Source organism: Miscanthus floridulus, chromosome 7 (genome assembly GCF_019320115.1).
Source record: "Miscanthus floridulus cultivar M001 chromosome 7, ASM1932011v1, whole genome shotgun sequence".
Taxonomy (NCBI): Eukaryota; Viridiplantae; Streptophyta; class Magnoliopsida; order Poales; family Poaceae; genus Miscanthus; species Miscanthus floridulus.
In genome coordinates this window covers 49,153,837-49,178,720 of record NC_089586.1, presented here as the reverse complement: position 1 = coordinate 49,178,720, position 24,884 = coordinate 49,153,837, and the positions used below count along the sequence as shown (strand labels likewise).

The 24,884-nt window shown below is 44.4% G+C and overlaps 2 protein-coding genes and 1 long non-coding RNA gene across 3 annotated transcripts; 2 read left to right on the top strand and 1 right to left on the bottom strand.

The window, feature by feature from the left end:
* Positions 1-9,784: 9,784 nt before the first annotated feature.
* On the top strand, positions 9,785-12,738 carry LOC136463198 (glycosyltransferase BC10-like). The gene is made up of 2 exons (XM_066462212.1): positions 9,785-10,736; positions 11,797-12,738. Exons 1-2 carry the CDS (start codon positions 9,927-9,929, stop codon positions 12,442-12,444), a joined length of 1,458 nt encoding a protein of 485 aa, XP_066318309.1. The 5' UTR covers positions 9,785-9,926; the 3' UTR covers positions 12,445-12,738.
* Positions 12,739-16,446: 3,708 nt separating this feature from the next.
* Positions 16,447-19,037, bottom strand: LOC136463197 (uncharacterized). The gene is made up of 6 exons (XR_010760933.1): positions 18,931-19,037; positions 18,619-18,751; positions 18,445-18,525; positions 18,150-18,246; positions 16,903-16,999; positions 16,447-16,735 (listed from the first exon to the last, which is right to left on the bottom strand). It is a non-coding gene; the product is annotated as an uncharacterized lncRNA (long non-coding RNA).
* A 3,936-nt stretch (positions 19,038-22,973) lies between these two features.
* LOC136463196 (uncharacterized) lies at positions 22,974-24,290 on the top strand. Its single transcript, XM_066462211.1, has one exon. It carries the CDS (start codon positions 23,015-23,017, stop codon positions 24,011-24,013), a length of 999 nt encoding a protein of 332 aa, XP_066318308.1. The 5' UTR covers positions 22,974-23,014; the 3' UTR covers positions 24,014-24,290.
* The last annotated feature ends 594 nt before the right edge of the window (positions 24,291-24,884 follow it).

The window sequence follows — 24,884 nt, the reverse complement described above, 5'->3', positions numbered from 1 at the left end:
ATCTTTCATGTAATCCTTGATCTACGAAATGTAATCGTGTTTCCCCACTTCTAGTTCTTGCTTTGAATCTCAAGACGAGATTCTTTTTAGGGGGTTGGTTGTAACACCTCTGGTGTTACGAGCTCACTTAGCACCTAGATTTAGACCTAAGAGGATTTATCAAAATGGGTTTCTTGGATTTTTTATTTAAAACATACTTGAAGTGATAAGTGAACCCTGTATGACTCACTTTTGTGGACTCAAATAAATGTCAAGTTAAATTACTCAGTGCGTAAAAATATCTAGGAATGTCAGACAACAATTCTAGCAAATAGATAGCGAATGGTTTGTTCTATTAGATTAAGCATCAAAAGGATTTTTTATATACAAACCAAAATAAAATATAACTTGTATTTAGTACTTGAATAAATCTGGAGCACAAGTTTAATAGATAAAAACGCAACTTGGGTTTTGGAGAATGAATATTGTTAACTAGGGTTTTTGCTAGCCTCGTCTCTACGGCCGTGCTACCGACGCCGCTTCTCGATGGGCTGTTATGTTGCCGTTACCGCGTCCGTCTCCTCGCCAAGCCCACCGAGCCGAGTGCCATCAATACATGTGGCCATTGTGACATAGCCGATGGTGATCATGGTGCGTTCCTCACCTCTTGATCCATTGACCCATCGTGCATCCGTGCCGCTTAGCAGTCATCGCGTAGTGGCAGTCTGTTCCTGCTCCTAGGGTGACAAGGCACCTCACTATCATCCTGACCGATAGACGACATGGTGCGTCCCTCGCTCGAAGTTAGTCATCCAATTTAGTTGCATCGCGCCATGTTGTCGGGTCCCACCGCCGTGTCGCTGCTCCCTCTCCCTTGCGTCCTTTCTCAGAGAGCGTCTTAACAAAAGTTGGCCAGGCTACAATGCCTCTGCTTGTCTTTGCCTACCTTTGTTGTCTGCCTCTATCTTGTCTCTGCCCGCTTCTGTAGAGCCAAGCACCCGACGTGTCTACCCCAGCATGTGTGCCACCTTTGTCGCTCAGTCGTGTCATGCCATGATAGGGTCAAGCCATGCTAGACCTGTCTCTCCCTCCCTCCCTTTTTTGCTGCTGCTTTTCACGCTCCTTGTGTGCGCCCTACACACCGGCGTGGCCGCATGGTGCTGCCCCTCCTGAGCCCTGTGCCAAGTCCTTTTCTACTCATGGTCACTTTCAATCGGACTGCTCTGCCTTTACCTAGCGAGCTCACTCAGGTCTCCTTGACCTTTTTCTCTGTGCCGCTCTTCTCTACCCTCTCTGCATCTATTTCTGCTTGCTGTTCTGAGCCAAGCCTTGCGCTGCTTTCCCCCTCTCTTTTCCTACTACCGAGGAGGAGGTGCCCCAACTCCTGTCCGCCCATCGCCCGGCCCCCTCGCGAGCACGCGTGAGCGTGCATAAGCCATAGCGTTGCCCTCCTGCTACCTCACGCTCCTTCCCTAGCCCCATTGCGCCCTACAGCGCCGCCATGGCCATGCCATCTGCCGACTAGCCCTCACGAGCGTGCGCGAACCACCCTAGCCTCACCGCACCACCATGCAGAGGACCACACCGAGGGTTGACTCTAGGCCACGCCCTCCTCTCTGGCAGAGCTTCTTCTGCGCAGCCGTCGCTGCACCATGCTTCCCGTGTGGCCACACTGTGGCCCGCTGCTCTGGGCGCCCTCTAGCCGAACCGCGGCCATGTCCATCGCACAGTCACCGTGTCCGCGATCACGCCCAAGCCCCACGTCGCCCCCGCACCACCACCTCACCACCGGTGCACCCTCACCATGGAGCCACTCGGTCTCGAGCATTGGCGCACATGGCTAGGGCACCATGCTTCTTTCTGGCCGAGCCATGTCCTCCAACGAGTGCGCCCGGCATTAGGCAAGCCATGAAGCCGCCTCCCCACCGCCGTCCAGGAGCGCACGGGTGGATTCTACCGCCGGCTGGTTTCCCCATGTCTGCTCTATTTTGAGGAAGGAGAGAAGGTGAGAAATCATAATACAGAATGTTTTAGGGTTCATTTTGCAAAAACGCTAGACTCATAGGTTTACAAATAAGGGCGTAGTTAATTTCAGGTAAACTTAGGGGCCTCATCGCTAAAGTGCCATCGTTGTGCTGCGCGCAGGCCGGCTTGCTAGGCTGCAGGCCGTGTGTCCTGCCTAGGCCATTCATGTCATGATGGGCCACCACTCGCCACGTCATGGGCCACGGCCTATGGCCACGCACGTGCCCCGCCCCGCCTTGGCTGCGCGTCTACATGGGCCACCGGCTTCCACTGGACCCCGCACGCGCCCGTCCTCGCCTGGGCCGCCGTGCGCCCGTCCACCTGGGCTGCCTTTGCCGCTAGTCCAGGCCGTGCTGGGCTGCTAGGCCAGCTTAGTTGTCGCTGGTTCTTTTTCATTTTTGAGGTATTTTCTAATTTAATGGTGAAGCAAACTTATAAAATCAATATAAAATTGTGTAGGTGTCCAAAAAATGGTGAAACCAAGTTTGTTAAGTTTCTAAAATCATGATCTATCTATTAGTATATTTTGTTCACATAGTTTGATAATATTTTTGGAAGCTATATAATTAATTTGAGATACTTAATATTGTAAAAAATATAAATTTGTAGGAATTGTTGTGATAAATCGGTGATATTGTTGACTCGAAAAATTTTATAGTAAATTACTAATATTATTAGCTGCTCACTGTAATTATTGTAGCTCTAGAATAATTAGTTTGCTAGATAGATAATGATGCTCTATTTTGAATAAAGATTAAATCGATAGAACGGGATAAAGTAACTCCGTGGAATTGTATAACTAAAACACTTGTGGGGGAAATAACATCTTTCTTGATGATATTGATACGTAGATTAGTACGTTAGTTGTTAGAACTAGCTCATTAACTTGAAAGACGTAAATCATATTTTACGAGTAATGGTTGTAGTTGATTGATTACATCTTTGCATTGCATCGCATTGCATATCATAATAGGGACGTCGATGGATCATGGAGTCATCGGGAGTTGCTAGAGAAATGGTACTCTGGGAGATCGTGTCGCCATGATGGAAAGCTAACTTCTGATTAAATCTTACCCAGGTAAGCCCCGGTGCATAACCCCTACTTTTCTGCACTTTAAATTATATTTGTGCATTAAGTTTTAACGAGTTGAATGAAACCCACTTGCATATATATATATATATATATATATATATATATATATATATATATATATATATATATATATATACATCCCATGAGTCTTACTAGTATGACATGATCGTATAGATTGCTATGCTATAGGACTCCGGTAGAAGTCAAGTGATTGCCTGTCACTCGTGAGAGATAGGAAATATATTACTGTATTATTATCAATTGAAAAATATAAATGGTGGAAAGAAAAATGGTGACCGGGCAGGGATATAGTTTGGGTATTGGTGGGTGTATGAGGTTGTGTCCTGCAGCCAACGGGACATAGCCTGGTTACACTGTTTTCCCTGTTTGTGTCGGTTAAGGATCGACCGTTGCATTGGTCTCTAGGCAAGTCACAGACTTATTATCCCAAGCACATACTTGGGTATGGACATAGAGAAGACTTATTACTCTCTTATCATGGGTTTCGACTCTTTTCGGACCGACTGTCAGGGTGATTTTTTGGTAGGAGGTCCTTGCACCACACTAAGCCTGGGACTTAGGAGTGGGGGCTTAGAGTCCCAGTTTGAATGAGGACCTAGACCCCATGATAGGAGGGTAGTGGGTTGGTCCTGCTTGTGCCTGGGGTACAAGCGAGGCATGTGTTTTTGGGGTACCCAGCGAGGGGCATTGATTCATAAATCACCGGGCAATCCGGTAAGGCTTGTCTATGGTCCAGCACCATAGTAAGAACTAGAAGATGAAAGATGGTAAAAGGAAATCTAATTGCTTACCCCTGCTTGAAAGTAGCATAGGTGCTTACATAGAATGGTTAGTTAATGAACTAATGCACTGCTAATAAAAATCGCATATAAGGACGCACGCTTAGTAATGCTTCCTGCAGATGCACTAAACCCATAAGCCAGATAGCCTTACATATCCTTGTAGTCTTTTCTTTCCTCCTATCGGGTAAGTCTTGCTGAGTACAATTGAGTACTTAGGGTTTTATTTCCCCCTATTGCATATGATAGGTGGATGCTGGAGCTGACCCTTGTGTGTGGATTCCTCCTGGTGGGCTCAGAGAGGATTCCTTTACGCTATGATCATAGTCTTTATTTATAACTCCCACCAAATGTTTTTATAAATAGAAGTTTTATAATTTGTTGTCATAGTTTATTTATCAATGCTTCATCATATCATGAATAGCTATTTATTTTCGCTGTAATTCTGTTCACATGTTCATATTCCACTATTATAAATAATAAATATTATACTCTGATGTTGCATGAAAAGTGATATAAGAAATGGCTATAATGATGTAAGCTTTATTCTCTCATTTGTGATCCTGATGGAAAAATGTGGATCTTTTGGTTCTCCCTTTGGGTGTGCCCGACGAAACTATGTAATTTAGTGCTCTCCCTTGAGTGCTTAGTCTCTAATGAAAGACAAGCACTCCTGGGAGGCATTAGATTAGGTGGTTCTACCACATCCACTGCCATGGAGGGAGCACCTAGACGTGTCCCTGCCCATTCTACTTTCACCTGGCAACTCGTGTCAACCCCGAGGTGAGCATCGGCCTCTTATTTGGGCAAGGAAGGTCCCGGGTGGCTGATAGGCACACCAATTCCATCGCCGGTGCTCATAGGGGTTGACCGGGGGACCTGGCCAATGCAAAGAGGGAAGAGTGAAAGGGCCTTGTTGCAAAGTTCCTGTCTCTAAGAATAGTCATGTGGAGTGTGGATTGATTTGCCGGTAGCTCAAGGGTGTTTTTGCAAGAGTACTAGCGCACGTGGGCTTCCTCGCCGCGGGCCGCATCGCACGTGGGCCACGCTTGTGGGCAACGCGTGCGCACGCTGCGCATGTGTGGGCCGCGCGAGAAGTGGTTTTCCTTATTCCTGCAAATTAGCAAATGTTTTTCTAATTTAGTTTTGAGCTAATCTTTGGAAAATTATAGCAAATTTGGTAGATGTCCAAAAATTATGAAACCAATTTTTGTTAGGTTCCTAAAATTGTGCTCTATTTGTTAGTGTATTTAGTTTATATATATATATATGTTGATACCAGCGGCTATTAAATCATTTACGAGTGTTTAGTATTATTTAGATTAGTATTTGTAGGAATTTTTATGGCAAATTGGTAATAGCTTTGACCATGAAATTTTTACAGTAGATTCATTGTATTATTATGTGCTGACTATAATTTTTGTAGCATTAGAATAGGTTGACAAATATGATAGCTAAGTACTCCTGGTTGTAGTATATAGAAAATCATTAATAAGAGTAAGAATATATTTTAGTTGATAAGTAGCACTTGTAGGTGCAACCCTATTGGTTTGATGGGAATCATGATTAGCTCAGTATCTTAGTCATTAGAGCTAGCTTAGTGGCTTAGTAGATGTATTCTTATTTTAAGAACTGTTGTTGCCTTAATATTGCGTGTTGCATCGTCATTGCATGCATGTAGAGAACGAGTTGGTGGAGTTCATGACCACGGGTGAGAAGGAGTATGAGGAGGTGATTGAAGAGTACAAGGAGGAGATCCTTATGTAGGAGGAGGTCTTGAAGCCACCACTAACAGACTGAGCTGACACCGCGTCTGCCTAAGGCAAGCCTCGGTGTATAACCCTTATTTTGAATGATCATTGGATATATATATATGTGATGTGCATTTATATTATAGGCATTTTATGGAAACTACATGCATAGATAACCTACCTATGAGTCCTACTAGCATAGGTCGAGTAGTCGTTATGCTTAGGCTATCGGTAGTGGGAGTAACCTACCGTTACTCACAATAGGTGATTATTATTATCACACTTATGATAAAATGGTGAAAGGAAATGGAGACCAGGTAGGGATATGGTACGGGTATTGGTGGGTGTAAGAGGTTGTGTCCCACGGCCAACGGGACATAGCTTGGTTATACTATTTTCCCTGTCCATGTCAGTTAAGGACCATCCGTTGCATTGGGTTCTAGTTAAGTCATAGACTAATTATCCTGAGCACATACTTATTTATGGGAGCAAGGAAGGCTTGTTGCTCTCTTGTCGTGGGTTCCGACTCTTTTTGGACCGACTGATTGGAGGCGGGGATGGTGGAGGTCTAAGCACCACATTGAGTCTAGGACTTAGGTGTGGGGGCTTGGAGTCCAAGTTTGGACAGGGACCTAGACCCCTTAACAGAAGAGTGATGGTTGGTCCTACTTGTGCCTGGTGTACAAGCAGGGCGTGTGTTTTGGGGTACCCAGCTGGGCACATTGATACACGAATCACCGGGTAATCTAGTACGACTTGTCTACAGTCTAGCACCGTAGTAAAAACTGAAAGATGACAGATGGTGAAATGGATCTATTTGCTCAACTCTTGCTTGAAAGTAGAACAGATGCTTACATAGAATGGTTAGCTAATGAACTAATCATGACTGCTAATAAAACACATACATAAGAATTCACTACTAGTATTGCTTTTTGCAAAAAGAAAACCCAGCAAACCATAAAGCTTATCATATCCTTTGTAGTCGGGAAGTTATTCCCACTAGTTGGGTAAATCTTGTGAGTACATTGTGTACTCAGGGTTTATTTACCCCTATTACAGGTGCAGCTTGAAGAGTAGCTGTTGTGTAGAGGATTCTTCTGGTGGGCACAGACAGATCCTTGTATTCTACCGTTAGATGTTTATTGTAATTCCATTGTTTAAATTCTGCACTCTGAACTTGGTACTGTAATAATGTATTTCTAAGAACTCTAGTTGTATGAAATGGACTAAGTATTGTAAACTCGTTCTCATTATTGGATCCTAGAGGAAAAATGTGGATTATTCGAGTTCTCCCTTGGGGTGTGCTCGACGGACCCGTCTGATGTGGCTTGTTTTCGGGGCACTTAGTGTCTGGTGGAAGATGAGCTCCTCTGGAAGCGTGCTATTTCAGGTAGATCTGCCACACTATCTACCATTGGTGTTAAAGGGAGAACTGTGAGGAGTCAACCCTAGTACGAGAGGACTGGGTTGGGTCAACCTATGGTGTACCGGTTGTTATGCCAATAGCAGCGCCGAGCAGCTAAGTTGGTATGGAAGAACTGCTGCGCCGTGGGAAATCCTTCTCTATACAAGTTCTTGTATGAGGTTTTTGAACAGAACTTCGATAGGCGAGAGGTGTAAGCACCGCGAGGTGTGAAGCAATCTCGTACTAAACGAATGGAACTTTCCAACCTTCAAGAAAAGGTCCCATCCTTGAATATCATGATTGGGTCAACCAGGCCAGATCATAAGTGAAATAGTTTGATCAGTCGACCATTAAGAGATCATGAGAATCTCTTATTTAAGCACAGTCTCTATTAACATGCTTTTTCTAAGTAGTATTTTCTTTATACTTTGCCTACAGGGTGTCATTTAGTTGATGGAATCGTCCGGCCAGAAACGGGGCTCTTCTGTAGTAGAGGCCTCGTCGAGTGCTCCCACTCTGCCAAAAAAAGAATATGATATAAAAAAGATAAGCGGACAAAAGTGTCCCTCTAAGACGCCGATGAAAGACTTTGCAACGAATTCAGCAAGTGTATCATTGATGAAGAGCTCGTCAAACTATCGAAAGATATGTTCTAAGAGTACATAACACACCTCTGGGCGCCCAAACCTACCGACAGGCTGAGGGCAATGGAGACAATCCGTTCCATATAGAACAAAGGCGATGATCCATTCTAAAAAAAGGGAGGAAGAGAGAGATCTCTCGTTAGGTCTTGGTGATGACCGCCGGAGGGGGAGTACGAGAAGGCGGACATCTGGCTACTATCAGTCGACTGGCGAGCCTAACCCTACGGGGTTAAGAGGCCGATACTATAGTAGTCGCTCCCTGCTATGATCCCTCCTGCCGAGAAGGGTGGAAGGAAAGGGGAGCACGCCAACGTCTCAATCAATAGGAAGAAAAGGGAGTCTTTTTTTTCCTATTCCTATTTATTAGAAGGAAATCTATGATATAATAATATAGGGAGGGAGTCTTTTTCTGTCTTGAGGGTTTTATTTGAAATCAAAATCGAAATGCCTCAACTTGATAAATTGACTTATTTCTCACAATTCTTCTGGTTATGCCTTCTCCTCTTTACTTTTTATATTCTATTTTTTAATAATAATAATGGAATACTTGGAACTAGCATAATTCTCAAACTACGGAACCAACTGCTTTCGCACTGGAGGAACAAGATCCGGAACAAGGACCCTAAGAATTTGGAAGATATCTCGAGAAAAAGGTTTTAGCACCGGGCTCCCATATATGTACTCCAGTTTATCCGAAGTATCCCAATGGTGTAAGACCGTCGACTATCTAGGAAAAAAGGAGGAAAATGACTCTGATCTCAGATTTTGGAGAAATAAGTGGCTCATGAGGAATGGAGAGACAGATTCTCTATTTGATCTCGAAGTCCTCATATAACACTTCTTCCAGTCGGATCACTTGTTGGAAAAAAACATAATGCTCACACATGTTCCACACGGGCAAGGAAGCATAATCTAATGAACTGAGATTCTTTTCTTTCTATAGGCTGAGGAGAAAGGATCCTTGCCTAGATCCAGAAAAAGTTGGATGTAAGGAAGTTGAAGCGGAAATGCAATTCTCCGGTGAGGAAAGGGTTGTATCAGGTACGGTACACCTGGGGCAGGATTGAATCGATGTACCTAAGCTAAACTTATAAGATTGAACCACCTATAGACGGAATTAGGAGAGCTGAGGTTTAATCCAAGACCAGGAAAGCACCAGCTATATCAAAAGCCCAACGCCAAACAAAATTCTATTTAATTACAGAAAGTCATAGATTTAAAGCTACAGCAAAAACTTTGCACTAAAGCATACCATATTATATGTTCATTGTGTAGATCTACTCATGTGGAGTCCAACAAAATTAGATTTTTCATTTTATGATTTTTCTGTGATTTACTATAATTTTTAAAAGATTCAACGAAAATAAATAAAAAGAAAAGGACAAAATCATCGTCATTGTAACCAAACCACAGTCTAAAACCGTTTGTGAGGGATAAAAAATCCAATTTTATAGTTTGGAGGGTGAATTAGTCCACTCTAAATAGTTTAGGGATTATGTAGACTTTTCCTAAAGTTGTTTGCTGCAAACGGAAGGCGAGGCGAAGCAGGGCCTTTTCGTGCACCGTAGTCGTGGAATATTACTTGCCCGGCGCCTCTGTATCCTGCAGCCCAGGTTCCTCCTCCCTCGCTTTTGCCCGCACGGGGAAAGCTAAGCTGCGCGCAAGATACTTGGATTAGCGCAAAGGCAAAGCTTTGGAATCATACACAGGCACACAGCCATACAGGAGAGCCTCGTTGTGAACGTGCGGTGTTCAATGCAATAGGAGCGCACAGCACAGGAGGGATGTTTTGACCAACAGGCAACAGCCACCGGCATGGCTTGGCAGCGCGACCAGAAAAAGTCGACGTCGGTTCCCCCGTCCCGCGACCAAGTCACCGCGGACCCCACGCCTGCCTGCCTCGGAAGCTTCTTTCAGACGAGGTGCCCTGCCTCTTCCTGCTGTTGCTGCTCCTCATAATATGGATTCCCCATCATTTCATTACTATTATTACTATTACTACTACTACGACGGGTCATGTGTGCCGTGCACGGACCGATACATATACCCCATCCCGCGATCGCGGAACCCCAGTTGGCACCCTCACCGGCAGACCCCTGCTCACCGGTTGCTCTTCTCGTCTCTCGCAGTCTCGCCTTTGAAATTCAATGCCCTCCTTTCTTCGCCTCCCAGCACAGGAACCGCTGCGAAACTAGTGACGCGCTCTTACGCGTAGTACTGCTAGTTGCCATGACTACGACCAAGAACCTTAAGCAGCAGCAGGTGTTGCCCATGGCGGCGGCTGGCATGGCCGCCCCGCCGCTCTGGCCCATTAGGACCAAGCTCCTGCTCTGCGCCGCGCTCGGCTTCACGCTCGGCGTCGTCGCCACCGCGTCCCTCATGACCTCCTCCTACGCGACGTCGTCCGCCGCACACCGGGGAGGAGGAGCGCTCGGCCTCTTCTTACCGCCGTCCGCCACCAGGAACGCCGTCCAGGATCGCCCCCCGCCGCCAGCAGCGCGTTCGCAGCCCAAACAAGGCGCAGTGCCGCCAGCGCGTTGGGAGCCCAAACAAGAAGGCGCGGTGCCGCCAGTGATCCGCCGCGCTCGGACGTCGGACCCGCCTCTGGCCGCGGCCACGGGCACGGGCATGCCACCACCGGCGGCGGGCATTACTACTAGCGCTGCTGCTACCCCGCCGCCACCGCCACCGGCGCCGCCTGGTATTGGCGGCCAGAAGCCGGGACCGGCAGCGCCTCGGGTTACTACGACTGCCTCCGGTGGCAATGGTAGCAGCAGCAGCAGCATCGGTGACAACGGCGACGACGAGGAGCTGATGGCCCGGGCGGCGGCGGCGCCGAGGGAGGTGCCGGCCGGGATGGTCCCCAGGGTGGCGTTCCTGTTCCTCACGCGCTGGGACCTGCCGATGGCGCCGCTGTGGGAGAAATTCTTTGAGGGACACCGCGGCCTCTTCAACGTCTACGTGCACTCCGACCCGGCGTTCGAGGGATCCGAGCCGCCGGAGGCCTCCGCCTTCTACCGCCGGAGAATCCCCAGCAAGGTGCGTGCTCTGCATTCCTTCTATACTACTACTGCTGCCCACTCCAATCCAGGTATATACAGAATTCATCCAGTGCTCCCATGTTCAGTTCGCACAAATTTCCCTGTCTCGATTGTTTTTTGGTGCTAGCATATAGATGAATTCTTTAATTTGGAATTACCATCCCAACGTCTCATGGGTCGCATTCACCCGTCTTGCACATTACGCGTACTATAGTATGGTTTAATTATCTATTTGCATTTGCAAATGATGAATGAATGCTTAAAGCCATGGAATCCAGCTCGATCGCTAGACCCACGTTTTTAATTGTTATAATACAATAATTAATAATACTCTAGACGGAGCAATCCGGAATATAATCCAGATCCATACGGAAAGTAGCATCCTAACTGGATTAGGTGTACGCCATGATTTAGAAAATCGACACATGACGGCAATGGCATAGCCGCATAGCGGCATATAGGGTCCTCCTGCCAATTCTCAAGCTACTCGCCCGATCGACAAGGAGGAATTTTTGTTTCCACATGCAAAAGCACGGAATTCCGGGGGGCCGGCGATGGGTTCGAAGCCCAGATCGAGGACGATGGCTTTGTTTCGTTGTCCAGACTCTAGATGGCAAAATTTTCTTTTCTTGTAGTACTATTGGATTGGTCCTCAACTCTGAAGCAAACAAAAGTCGAAGCTTCACTAGAATCGCCTTTGCTTGTGACGCGGCTGTCTGTGCCTTGTGCATGCACTGCAGTTGCTTGGGAGGTGCATTCGCCAACCATGGTCGCGGTCGATGCCACCTAGCGTGGAACCGAAATAATGGTAACAGAAAATTAGCTAGCGTACAAATGCCTTCTACAGGCCACATAGCAGTTAATTAATAAGGGTCTGTTTGTATTTATGCAGCTAATAGTTAGCTGCTAATAATTAGCTTATTATTTGATCCAAGCGAGTCCGGCTAATAGTTTAGCAATTGTTAGCTGAATGCCAACTAACGACTACTCCCTCTGTTTTAAATTATTAATTATCCTAATTAGTGCGTTTATTTATGCTTTATACTATAATAACGCAGGAGGTGAAATGGGGCGAGGTCAGCATGGTGGAGGCGGAGCGTCGTCTTCTGGCGCACGCCCTCCTAGACGACCGCTCCAACGCCCGCTTCGTGCTGCTGTCGGAGTCGCACGTCCCGCTGTTCGATTTCCCCACAGTTTACTCCTACCTCGTCAACTCCACCAAGGTGTACCTCGAGTCCTACGACCAGCCAGGCGCCACGGGCCGCGGCCGCTACAACCGCCGCATGAGCCCCGTCGTTGCCCCCTGGCAGTGGCGCAAGGGCTCCCAGTGGTTCGACCTAGACCGGGGCCTCGCCGCCGACGTCGTCGCCGACCGCGTCTACTTCCCGCTCTTCCGGCGCTTCTGCCGCCGCAACTGCTACGCCGACGAGCACTACCTGCCCACGTTCCTCAACATCCGGCGGCCGTCGTCGGCGGGGGCCAACCGCAGCCTGACGTGGGTCGACTGGTCCCACGGCGGCCCGCACCCGGCGCGGTTCACAAGGATGGAGGTCACCGTCGACTTCCTCCGGTGGCTCAGGGACGGCAGCACGTGCACGTACAACGGCAGGACCACCAGCGTCTGCTTCCTTTTCGCCAGGAAGTTCCTGCCCAACTCGCTCACCAGGTTCTTGATATTTGCGCCCAAGGTGATGGGTTTTGGCTAAACCATCCACCATCGACGACGGAGGGGGCGGCCGCCATTAAAAATTGAATCGAGATCGAGGCCTACATTTTTTAAGGATGGGATCAGATCGGACGTGATTATTTTGCGAGGAACCTCAACTCCATTCATTCATTCATGTGCAGTTATAGTATTTAACGTCACTCTTTAGTTCTGTAGCTGCTGCGTGTGCAAATTCTTTTTTGAATTCTCCTTTTGTAAAGAAAAGTGTACAGAGGACCGGAAAGGGTGAGAAAACCAACAAAAGCTCATCGTTGCTGTCATGCAGTTAGATTATCTAATTCTTTCCCTATTACTAGCTTGACCTATTGCTGAAAACACACAAAATGATTTCTTTTGGACAGAAAATAGCTTGTTTTATTGCTGAATGCAATTGAGGTTGAATCTCCCAATAAAAATAATCAAATGCCTTGCTATATCTCAGACACCCGTTCGCTAGTCTGAAACTTGGCTGAAACTGGCTGAAAAACACTGTTCCGGCTGAATTGTTGTGAGAGAAAAACACTGTTCCGGCTGAAAAAAGAAGCCGAACAAGCCATTTTTAAGACAAGCGAACGGGGCCATGAATAAATGACATTAATGTGAATATATGTTTGATAAGTGGATTCTGAAATCCATATTGTTTTTCAAAAATAGAAATCGCAACATATGCAAATTAGGACATGTACAAAGTATTAAGAAGGCTAAGGTGAATTATTCCTAAATGAATATATTTTTGACAACATTCCTCAATGAATATTGAAGTCTTTGAAAATATTTAGCACCCAAAAGGATAAATTTTCTTTGTATTGCACAACTAAGATGTGGTAATTGATGCACGAAGTATAATGCTCATATTTGCTCATTTTCATAGTTCACAAAGGATTTTCGAGCAAAAAGTCATTGGTGTACATATTGGTATGGTATTGTATACCATTAATTGCACAAATTTATAAAAAGCGTGATTTCAATGTTTCGAACAATGAAAATTCAAAACATGGCTTTATAAGGGAGACTATTTCTGGTTCAATCTATCTTGAAGGTGAATCACTAATTAATATTACAAAGTTCAAGAAGATCGCATTTGCTAAAACATTTAAGTTTTTGCATAGACCTTAAAGATCGACATCTATTCACGAAGAATAGAAGATCCTAAAGAAGACATGATTAACAAGGTTAGTGTTGTACTCTTTTTTCATGTGAGTTTTACGTGAAGGTTTTTACACAAGGTTTTTAATAAGGCAACACGTGCAATTTCACTTGCGAATGCGATGTACACTTTGAAAAGATTTAGTACCCTAAAAGGATAAATTTTGTTTGTATTGCACAACTAAGATGTGGTAATTGATGCATGAAGTATAATGCTCATATTTGCGCATTTTCGTAGTTCACAAAAGTATTCCGAACAAAGTCATTGGCATACATAGTATTATGGCATTGTATACCACTAATTATGCACAAATTTATAAAAAGCATGATTTCAATGTTTTGAACAATAAAATTCAAAGCATGGCTATATGAGGGGACAATATTTTATTGAATCTATCTTGGAGGTGAATCACTAATATTACAAAGGTCAAGAAAATCGTATTTGCTAAAATATTTAAGTTTTTTTGAACTTAAAATATTTAAGTTTTTGCATAGACCATGCAGATCGACATCTATTCACGAAGAATAGAAGATCCTGAAGAATACAAGATTAGAAGGTTAAGGTGTCGGACTCTTTTCTTCTATGTGAGTTCTTTGAATTAAAAGGTCTTTGATGAGACATGTGTCATTCAACTTGCAAATGCGATGTACTCTTTTCTCCAAAAACCGTTTTTACATTAGTTTCTGGATGAATTTTTTAATAAGACATATGCATCTCGTGGTAATCTACCAAAGAGACTGTTGTAAAATATACAGACTTGAACCAAGAAGAAAAGGAGGTTGTAGTCCATTCACCATGTGGATACTTACCAAACTCTTTATCCTTGTTCGGACTATATACATATAGAGGTTCTACAATATAATTATTAATAGTTAGAGAGTAAAAAATAGTTCCCTTAGCCCATATATAGAACATATAATGTGTTCTACTTTGATCATCTACTACGCATTTTACAACTGATCTTCATCCCCAAGATATGTGCTCAGGTTCGAATATTGGGGCTTCATGTGTTTACTTTTGGTGGACGAGTTTGTCACCACATCTGCATTCGTTTTCTTGTTTGGCATTACATCTGCATTCGTTTTCTTTTTTGGCATTACATGCACATTCGTTTTGCCATGCAGATGCAGCCCATTGTTTTTCCGAACATGTGCTCGTGCCAAGACTAATATTTCTTACTCACTGGACGGACCATTTGGCTACCGTTTTTGCTTAAAAACATTCTTACTCCCGGTGGTTGCATGTAGTATTTAGGGTGCGTTTGGTTCGCTTCGGCTGGTGGGCACAAGCCACAAGACTCTCGCCCAAAGGAGGCGAGCTATTTTGGCTCTCTCACGAAAGCCAGCAAAATCTTGCCAACACACAACTTGCTAGGACTCCTTGATCGGCTAGGCGCCTACGCAGCACACTTCCAAGCAAAGGATCCAAACGCGCCCTTAATTATACGCCTGTACAGATGCATGACACGAACCTTTGGATGGGAAGCGCTTTGAAAATTGCTCCTTCGCTACATTGCTACTCCCGGTGGTGCCTTGTATTTGCTTCGTCATTAATTATTACAGTGGTAATTGGGTAAACTCATCAAGAACATGCAAAACTGTTTAGCCAAAGAGAAACAGTTGGGTTTTTTTAGAGGAAGGCACAGTCGGTACTCGGCTGCGAAAAAAAAAACGAAATGAGCAAAGCTTCATTTTTTTTTTCAGTCGGTACTCGGCTGCGAAAAAAAAAACGAAATGAGCAAAGCTTCATTTTTTTTTTTTTTTGGAGAACAAGCAAAGCTTCAATTAAGCACAACTATGAGGCACGCAGATAACAGTCCAATTAAACCCAAAGATGGCCCAAACACTCAGAGGCAGTTCAGCCCAACAACCATAAAACTCGAGCCCGAGAGGGCGGTCGGAGTTCAGCTGGGCTCCGACTAGTCGGACAGTGAGCACGTGTGCTGCCAACCAGGACCTTCTGATGGAACATGCAAGCGGACTGTGCATTGGTTATTTAGATTGAACCTTGTGATGAATATGCAGTTCGTATATGACTGTCAGATATAGATATATTTGTTAACATATTATGTATATAAAATAGTTTTACTCTGCTATAAATTGTACATTTGAAGTGATGTTGCTTCGTGGTCATCATGAGAATCTTCTGAAGAAATCAATGCAGGCTGCCAGCCTTTCAAAGTTTCAGAATCCACCGAGTAGTACTTCCAAGTAACGACGGCATTACGCATATTGTAAATTAACCTATTTAATAAGGTACCAAAACTTGATCGGGCTAAGCATAGAATATCAGGAATGTTATGGAAACCAATAGCCTGAAGAAAAAAAAGTGATTTGTAGTCAGTCTAATTAATCTTTTTAGGAAAACTTTGTGCGTTTTTTTTTGGGGGGGGGGGGGCGGGGGGGGGGATTTGTATTAAGTTACCTAATACTCCAATGGTCAAATAAATGCACGGTGCTATATACAGTGTAATTGTAGGAAACATTGTTTATGTAATGTAGTCTGGCTGTGTTGGAAGTTCCAAACTACTATGCTAAGTATATAACAAGATGTCTAGTCGATAGGTAGGATTGTTTTTTTTTCTCTGAAGAGGTTAATAACAGATTCTATTGAAAGGAATGTGCATCACTAGCCGGAACCCGCGCGGGCTAGCAAGGTCTGAATCATAGGGAGCATGGAAAATATAGTACTAACAAAGGAGCAGTTTTGAATCATAGGAAAGCAGAAAACGTCTGTTACCGAAGGCCACTTTTACATACATCAAGGATAGTGAGTTTTATGTTTTTCATGACATTGAGACCTTGGTCGTAGCACACGAAATGCATTGAAACTGAAAATCTGCGCAACAAAAATGCATGAAGAGGGCTTTCAGCTTGATTTTTGTAGCATACCACTTGCCCAACATACAGTAATGTTAGATGTGACACATATAAGTTTACTAATAAAAACAGTCGAATACATTACACATGTTAGTATGCCTAAATAAGTAAATAGTGGCACCTTCGAGAATTGGTCACATTGTACAATGTTCTCATCATAAAATACAATGTGGTTGTTCCAAAACTAAAAATACTTCTTGAATTGTTCCTCATGCTTAGCAAATCTGGGATACATTGTATGTAAGACATCGGGCAAATTAAAGGCACTGTAGGATAAGAGGGTAAGGCATGAGATAAATGTCAATTAGCAAACAATAAACACATAAATACTTGAACATGTATTGCAGTGAGTTCATGGGTAATTATATCAAATAAAATGGTACATACAGAAAATGAGGTACAAAATGGTACATACAAATAAAATGGTACTCACTGGCTGATATTTTGAAAAGGAAATGTCACCGGCTGATATTTGAGATGCAACTGATCTTGGTAGTAATCTAATTTGGACTCACCAGGAGTCACCAGTTCTGTTCATGTCGACGAATATGACAGCATTAACCAAAAATCAGGCTATCATAATAATAAGGCAAGATAGCATCCGAAGCATCTTGAACAGAGGTGGCTGCACTATATGCGAAGCAAATACGATGGAAATGGAACCATAACAATCTAGGGGAACCATAACAGAGGTGCTGAGTAGGAGCCAGAAAGGGGAATCATAAGTTACGTTTGTATTTCGGGGCCGTAAAAATGAGCACACATAGGACTAAGATATGGAACCATTTTTTAGCAATCTAGGAGAACATGCAGGCGGTAACATAAGAATTGCTGCTATAAGAACTTATCAAACTGACATGGTGCAACCATCTTATTAACCCCAAGGAAGCACCATCAGCAATCAATCAGTGAAACAAAGATTGGCAACCAACTTATCTTACCAAGTCGATTCATAATAGAAGGTAGACTCATTGAAAAGGAGACTTTCAGCAATTTGCAGAGGGAAACTATGACTATATTATTTGTAGGAATTCAGGATGGTAGACTAATTATGTCAAAGATATGATTTTGCAGGGAGCAACCAGAAAACCTTGATAATATAATCACACAATGGTCAGTTACGTTTGTATTTCGGGGGTGTAGAAATGAGCACACATAGGACTAAGTTATGTAACCATTTTTTAGCAATCTAGGAGAACATGCAGGCGGTAACATAAGAATTGCTGCTATAAGCACTTATCAAATTGACGTGGTGCAACCATCTTATTAACCCAAAGGAAGCACCATCAGCAATCAATCAGTGAAACAAAGATTGGCAGCCAACTTATCTTAGCAAGTTGATTGACAATAGAAGGTAGACTCACTGAAAAGGTGAGTTTCAGCATTGAAACGGATGGAAACTATGACTATATTATTTGTAGGAATTCAGGATGGCAGACTAATTATGTCAAAGATATGATTTTGCAGGGAGCAACCAGAGAACCTTGATAATATAATCACACAATGGTCATGTAGAAGAATGTATACGTTATGTAGTTGATAAGACCTTTTTCTTTTAGATACATGCATATACCCATAAAGTACATAAGGTCGAATCATCATGGCATGCAAATAAGAAAAAAACTCACCAATATGATTAATGCTAAATTCTGATAGCTAAGATAAGGCAGTTTAGGATACCTCGGATTGGCAGTTTAGGATACCTCGGATTAGTTAAGGACAACATTTTGTCGTACCCAAATACCCAACAGAAACATACGAACCATTTTTTTTGGCCCTGCAAAAAACATATAAGATATTAATGAGGAAAGGATGGTAACTGGTGTGCCAATGCACCCATTTGCAGAGGAGATCTTTAAGCAATTATCCATGCAACTCAAACACAACAAAGTATATATATTAGAAATTTATTTTATCAATGTGTGTGATACGAAACCAAATGATTAGATGTAGCAGCAAACTGACAGTAAGTTACCTGACCATCATTACTAAGAATCATGTCTTCCCTACACTTGCCAACTTCTGCAGAAATACCAAATGGTTCAGGTGCTGGAAACTGTACCAAAAAAAAAAGATGAGAAGACACGGCATGGACAAATATTTGACAGGGCAAAAAATATGAAAGTGCAGGGGTCGAGCAAGTATGTGCCTGAAAAAACAGTCAAGTTTCAATGGTTGACTTCGGCAGCCGGAATGTGTAGAACGAAATCGAAGGCTATGGGAAAGCCATTACCAAAGTCCAGTAGCTCTACACCCAGCAAACTGTCATGCGCAGGGGCAAGCTGTGGAAATAATCCCATGAAATGGAAGCAAACAAAATGTTGGAGGTACAATGCTTTTGACTAGCAAATACTAAGGAGCGATTGCAAGGGCATTTAATAGGCCTCTGGAAACAATCCTATAGAATGGAAAAAAAAAAAGTCAAGGTTCAATGTCTGTCTGAGAAATAAACATGGCTTACCTGCAGTAGTTCACACTAACATAGTTTGTAAGTTTGAGGAAGCCACCAGTCACGGTCTCATGGACGTTCCAGAAGATCGGAAACTCTACAGTAGGAGGGGGCAAAACAGCAGCCAAACGTGAATCTGGGATACGTAGCTTTTAGAAATAAGAAACTGAAGTAAATTGAAAGAGAATAAAAATTAATATCTGGAGCCATGAGGAAAGGGAACGAATGACAGGTTCTTGCCTGTGTTGCAAGGTAGATGGCGACCTCTCCTAATCCTTAAGCGGCGGGTTTAGAATGGGCAGAAAAGTGAGGAGGTACGTGAGGTGGGTGAGAGGAGCGGCAAAACATAGGTGAGCCGTGGAGGAGGATGAACACATCGAGCGGTGAATCGGACGGAGCGGCGAATTAGCGGCGACGGCAGCGGGGGCCAGGCACCGTGAGGGGGAGGAGCGGTGCGGGGAGCAGAGGAGGGAGCGTCCTAAGCAGCCGGCCGCGGCGGGGGCCGCAGGCGTCAGCAGCCGGCGGCATCCGCGATGGAGGCGGAGGTCGCGGTGTAGTAATCCTGTAGGGGACGGGAGGTAGGGAAGGGGAGGGAGCCGGCGATGGGAATGGCCGGCGCGGCGGCGACGGACGGAGCGACGGCGGCGCTAGCAGGGTCGGGGAGCAGCGCAGACGGCGGCGTGGCTGCGAGGCCGCGGCACAGAGGGCGGCGCTGGGAGGGGTAGGGAGCGGCAGAGTTCACGAGGGAGCGGGCGTCGCAATGCCGAAGAAGGTTCGCAAGGAGCGGAGCGCAGGTTGATTTCCGAAAAATATAAGGGGTTTTTTGCAAAATGACCGCGGCTTGCCCGATCTGAGCCGTCCGCGCGCCCGATCGAACGGTCGGGAAAAGCAGGCGACGTGGCACGCTCACCGGCCAGCTTTTGGACCCAGGATTCATATGTAAAGATGTGTGAAGCACTAGAGGCAGCAGCACTCTAGCAGGCCAGGAAAACACCGTGTTTAGGAAAAGCAGGCCACATCACAGTTTTTTTTTTTTTTGAAAGGGCACAGGTAGAGTTGGAAATGGATCGACGGATAGTATTCGAAGAACTGTTAATTTGCAGAATTTGAATATACAATCTACGAATATGATAGCTCCGACTCCATACTTGATTTAGTTGATATCAGACATCTGTATTTTTCATCGAAAGTTATGGAAGAACAATATGGTTATACAAGTAGGGATTAAAATATGAGTATTAACACACTTTGACAAAGATAGCTCATTCAAAATAACTCATTTATCAAACAAATATTTTAATTATTAAATATAAGAAATTTAAAATCTATGACTAAATAATTGTTTCAATAATACATAAAAATGTAAATAAATAAATAGATTAAAGTATATATATATATATATATATATATATATATATATATATATATATATATATATATATATATAACATAATGTACGACAACACACAAATAAAATAGAGTATTTTTATATAATTTATAACAACAAATAAATAATGCTCAAACTAAATTGAAACAACATTAAAATTAAATTTTATATTTATATATGCATTTTAAATAAAATATAATTAGTCGTAGATCATTGCTATAGAGATGAATTTTAAGTAGTTTAAATAGATACATCATTAGTAAGATTAAAACTAATATTTTAAATCATAAAAATAGTGATTGTGCCCCTCTTGCGTTGAACGATGGCTTCTTCACCATGTTTGAGAGAGGAGCCCACCGTCGGATCCTCACCCTACTCGCCGCCGAATTCCACTGCCCCAGGATGAGCTCTGCCTTAGACGATCGGCGTAGTAGGTACCTCGTCATGAGGTCCTCCCAAGCCACAACTTCCCTCACCGGATCCTCTACCCTAGGCTTTGCGTCCGCTCGTGACATCTGCTGGCTCAGTCTTCGCGCCATGCATCGGCCTCTGTTGCATCTGCAGAGTGCTGAGGCGGAGTTACGAGCGGCGAACGAGATGTCCGAGAGGATAGAAGGAGCTACCTCGGCTCCAACTAGGAAGAGAACCGCCGACTTGACGAGGGATTGGTGCTACGCTGCCGTCCGTTGCTGGGGCATGTAGGCCGGACCAAGAGGGAGAGAGATTATGAGAAGCCAATTGGTTAGATTTGGGAGAGAGACCGAGAGGTGTGAGTGAGAGATGATAAGAGATAAAAAGAAAGGGCACAGTTAGCTATGGATCAAAACAACACCAACTAATTTTTAGTTGGACTAATTTTTAGTCATAGTTAGCAACTAGCTCTAGTCAATCCGAACGAACCCTTACATACCAACTAAATTTTAGGTAAGCCATACTCAGATAGACTACACTACTCTATGCACATGGAAGAGAGAAGATAGAAAGTGATAGGTGGGAGTGTATTACGTCTTTTATTGTTCTGTGTTCAGCTTTATGCTAATTTAGCATCTTTGGTAACTACTAAATTAAAAACTAGTTAGAGTTGAACTAAATTTTAATCTACGTATTAGGGAGTAAAATTTAGATAACTAGCAGTTTGTTTCTCGTATCCAAACATGTATAAAAACAAGTATGGTAAATGGATGTAGGTGGCCTTTATGTGGAGATGGAGTGGGGGAAAAAAGATAAGAGAAGCAAGCCGTAAGTTTAAAGACAACTTAAAGCAAGTATAATAAAAAGGTTGTTAGTAGGCCAAATGCTAAGTTGGAGAGAGAGAGAGGAGGAGAAAAGGGGTGGACCGTAAGTTTATATTCAGCTGATGCAAAAGAATAAGAAACTTTATGAGAGAAATAGTGGGCCATAGGTGAGCTAACAATTATATGTGTAAGCTGATAAAGAGACTGTAAGTGGGCTATATTTATTAACTTTGCTTTTTTGTACAACAACTATTTTTTAAAGTGAAACAAATGAGTCATATGGTAGGCTGATAGATAGGCTGTAAATGTAAATTAAACCTGCACTATTTAGCTTTGCTCTAATCAGCCTATCCAAATCTGTCGCCAACTCACACGAATTACGAATCTCGATCTTCGCATTTGAATAATGTTCGGCTGCCATTCATCAATGCTCGGGGTACAAAGATCAATCCATGGTGACGTCACTGCATACGCAAATTGAACTACCGGACATGTAAAATTAGCTAGGCTAGGCGGGTTAGTACCAAAAAAAAATAAATAAATAACGTGGCTTCTGTCGGTAGCTAGAACAAACTGGAAATTAGACACTGGCTAACAATTTGAACATTGAAGATCGTTTAGTCGGGGTGAAAATGACGTCGCTGCGAACCCTGTTGCTTAATTTTTGAATGACAGAATAAGGCTTGTGCTGATGTATGCCGTGTTTGTTTCTGATTACGGTTAACCCGTTGTCGATGGTGATGGAGGCAGTTTATTTTCAACGGTGGTCGGTGGGTATAATCAGGTTCTCTCGTTGACTGCGGACTCATTTCTTGGAGACAAAAGCTATTGTGAAATCATTTCTTGCATTAGCATTTCTAATGAATTTATTTAGAGTTAGAGCGGAAGCTGCTGAAAAAACCCTACCAAATAGAACCTTATAATATTAATAATAACATATTTTCAAAAATATCAAAGCACTTTGGATCAACAAAAAATACTGCTCATATTTGACTTTGCACAGTTTTTAATGCATATCATTGACCATTAGTTTTTTTTTCTGAAATATATTCTTAAAAAAATTTAACTTTATGAGATTACAAATATTTTTCAACACAACTATAACACGAGAAAACCGCTAGAAAATATGGCCCCGTTCGCTTTGCTGAAAAAACAAGACGAAATACTGTTCCGGCTGATTCGTTACAAAAGAAAAACACTATTTCAACTAAAAAAATAAGCTGAAAAAGAAAGAACATAAGAGAAGCGAACATGGCCTATATGGGTCCTTGATTGCCATCAAGACTGTTTGCTTTCCCTGTGTACACTATTTGGGAAATTTGTGTTTCCTCCAATAACCCGTTTGACTTTCAGCTCTGCGGTCACCTCATGCACTGTGGGTCGCGCAACTTGCCTACAAATGCAGAAGCTGACCCCCGCCCGGCATCGCGTCGCAGTCACCGGCTCACCGCGTTCCCCTCCCGAGCACGCAACCATGGCCCGCCCGTCGGCCACCGCCGCGCTCCTCCTCCTCCTCGTCCTCTCCCTCCTCGCCGTCGCGCACTGCCGCACCGTCGCAGCCGCAGCAGACCACGCCGCCGAGCCCGAATCAACCGCCGCCGTCGCCGTCAGCGACGAGAATGGGCTGTCGTCCAACCCCACGCTCCCCGCCGAGGCGGGCACCAGCGCCACTGAGGAGGAGGAGGTCCTCCCGGCGGAGCAGCAGCATGGGTTCGAATTCCTCCGCCTGCCGTCCCACCGTCTCCACCGCCACCGCCCCTGCAGCCTCCACCACCACCTCTGGTGGAAGCGCCACCACGGCGTCTACCGCGACGCGCCGCGCAGGTTCCGTGACCATTATTCTGGCCACGGCGAGAGGCGCGAGGCGGTGAGCCACCTTGCCGCCATCTTGCCTGCAGAGGAGGCCAAGGAGGCGGAGGAGGTGAAGCCCGTGGCCGAGCCGGACCCGGATCGTTCTCTCCCGGACAGTGACGGCAGGGAGCCGTCGTTCGCCGACGCTGACGGGCACGACGACGAGCGCGCGGCGGCGGTCAGGGCGTGGAAGAAGGAGATGCTGCGAAGGTGGTTCCACTTCCACCACGGCATGCGCCGCCACCGTCTCCACCACGACGAGGAGGAAGGCCAGGAGCAGGAGGAGGAGACTGCTCCAGAGGGCATGAACATGAAGCGCTTCCACTTCCACCACCACGACGACAAAGAGGATGAGGAGAAGAATATGGTGAGGAAGTGGCCCCGTCACGCTGAGCACGGCGAGGACAGCGACGATGAGGAGGATGAACAAGTGGAAGAGATGGTCCGGCGGTTCAGGAAGGCGATCATGAAGAGGAGGTTCAGCCACGGCCACGGCCGCCGCTTCTTCCACCACCACCACGACCACAGGCACCGCCACGCCGAGGAGGCCGAGAAGCAGGCGGGTGGAGATGAGCAGAGCGGTGTGATGGCTTGGATCAGGGGCCTCATGAGCCGGTTCTAGAGCTGTCTCCTTCGAGCGATCCGTCCACTCACGGTCACGGTCATGGCTGCTTGCTGCTTCTGATTACCATCCGGCATCCTGCTGTGTTATACTAAGTTCTGTACTAGTGTGTTTGTTCTATCCACGGTGTGTCGTCTTAATTATTACGCACTTGTATGACAGTACGTAGTACCTGCTTGTGTGCTTGACATGGTGTTGTTTCATGTGATTCTATGCACGCATATGCCTTTTGTTTCTGCAGAGATCGTGATGTTCAATAATACACTGTGAGTTTGAAAACCCATCTCCTGTCAACTCTGATGCTTGATGTTTGCTGCTACCAGCGCTTCGACATGCCTAATTGCCTAGCCTTAGCATACCACTGGCCAATGAACTAAGAGAGTTGTTATATTTTAGGTGCCTTAATTCATATATATTTTTCTATAATTAAAACGATGTCAAACACTTTTAATTTTAACTAAATATATAAACAAGAAATCATTAATAATTTTTTTGTGCAAAATAAATATCATTAGATTAATTATTGAATATACTTTTAAAATAAATTTATTGAAGATACAAATGTTGCTAATATTTTTTATAAGAACTAAAACGACACTAATTTTTGAGACAGATTCTTGTTCATGCGTACGACACTTGCCTGTCATAGTTTCAGAGTTGATAGTGTCCGCACAAGTGAGATGTGCGCGCCTGCCTCCGACCTTTTCCAGTTTTCCCTTTGGATTCGGAGTGAGCTTGCTTGGAGGGGTTTTCAAAGAGTGTTTCCAAAGTGTACAATTAAGATCCGTGCGCGTGTAATTCGGGATCGCTCGTCATCGATGGCACTTAAGCCTGCTAATGGGTCGGGTAATAACTGGAGTTTGCGGGTTGA

Bases quoted from the DNA above. Each gene is read 5' to 3' on its own strand.
- LOC136463198 (XM_066462212.1), top strand. From the start codon at position 9,927: ATGACTACGACCAAGAACCTTAAGCAGCAGCAGGTGTTGCCCATGGCG. The intron at 10,737-11,796 runs GTGCGTGCTCTG...ATAATAACGCAG, and splicing joins GCCGGAGAATCCCCAGCAAG to GAGGTGAAATGGGGCGAGGT.
- LOC136463196 (XM_066462211.1), top strand. From the start codon at position 23,015: ATGGCCCGCCCGTCGGCCACCGCCGCGCTCCTCCTCCTCCTCGTCCTC.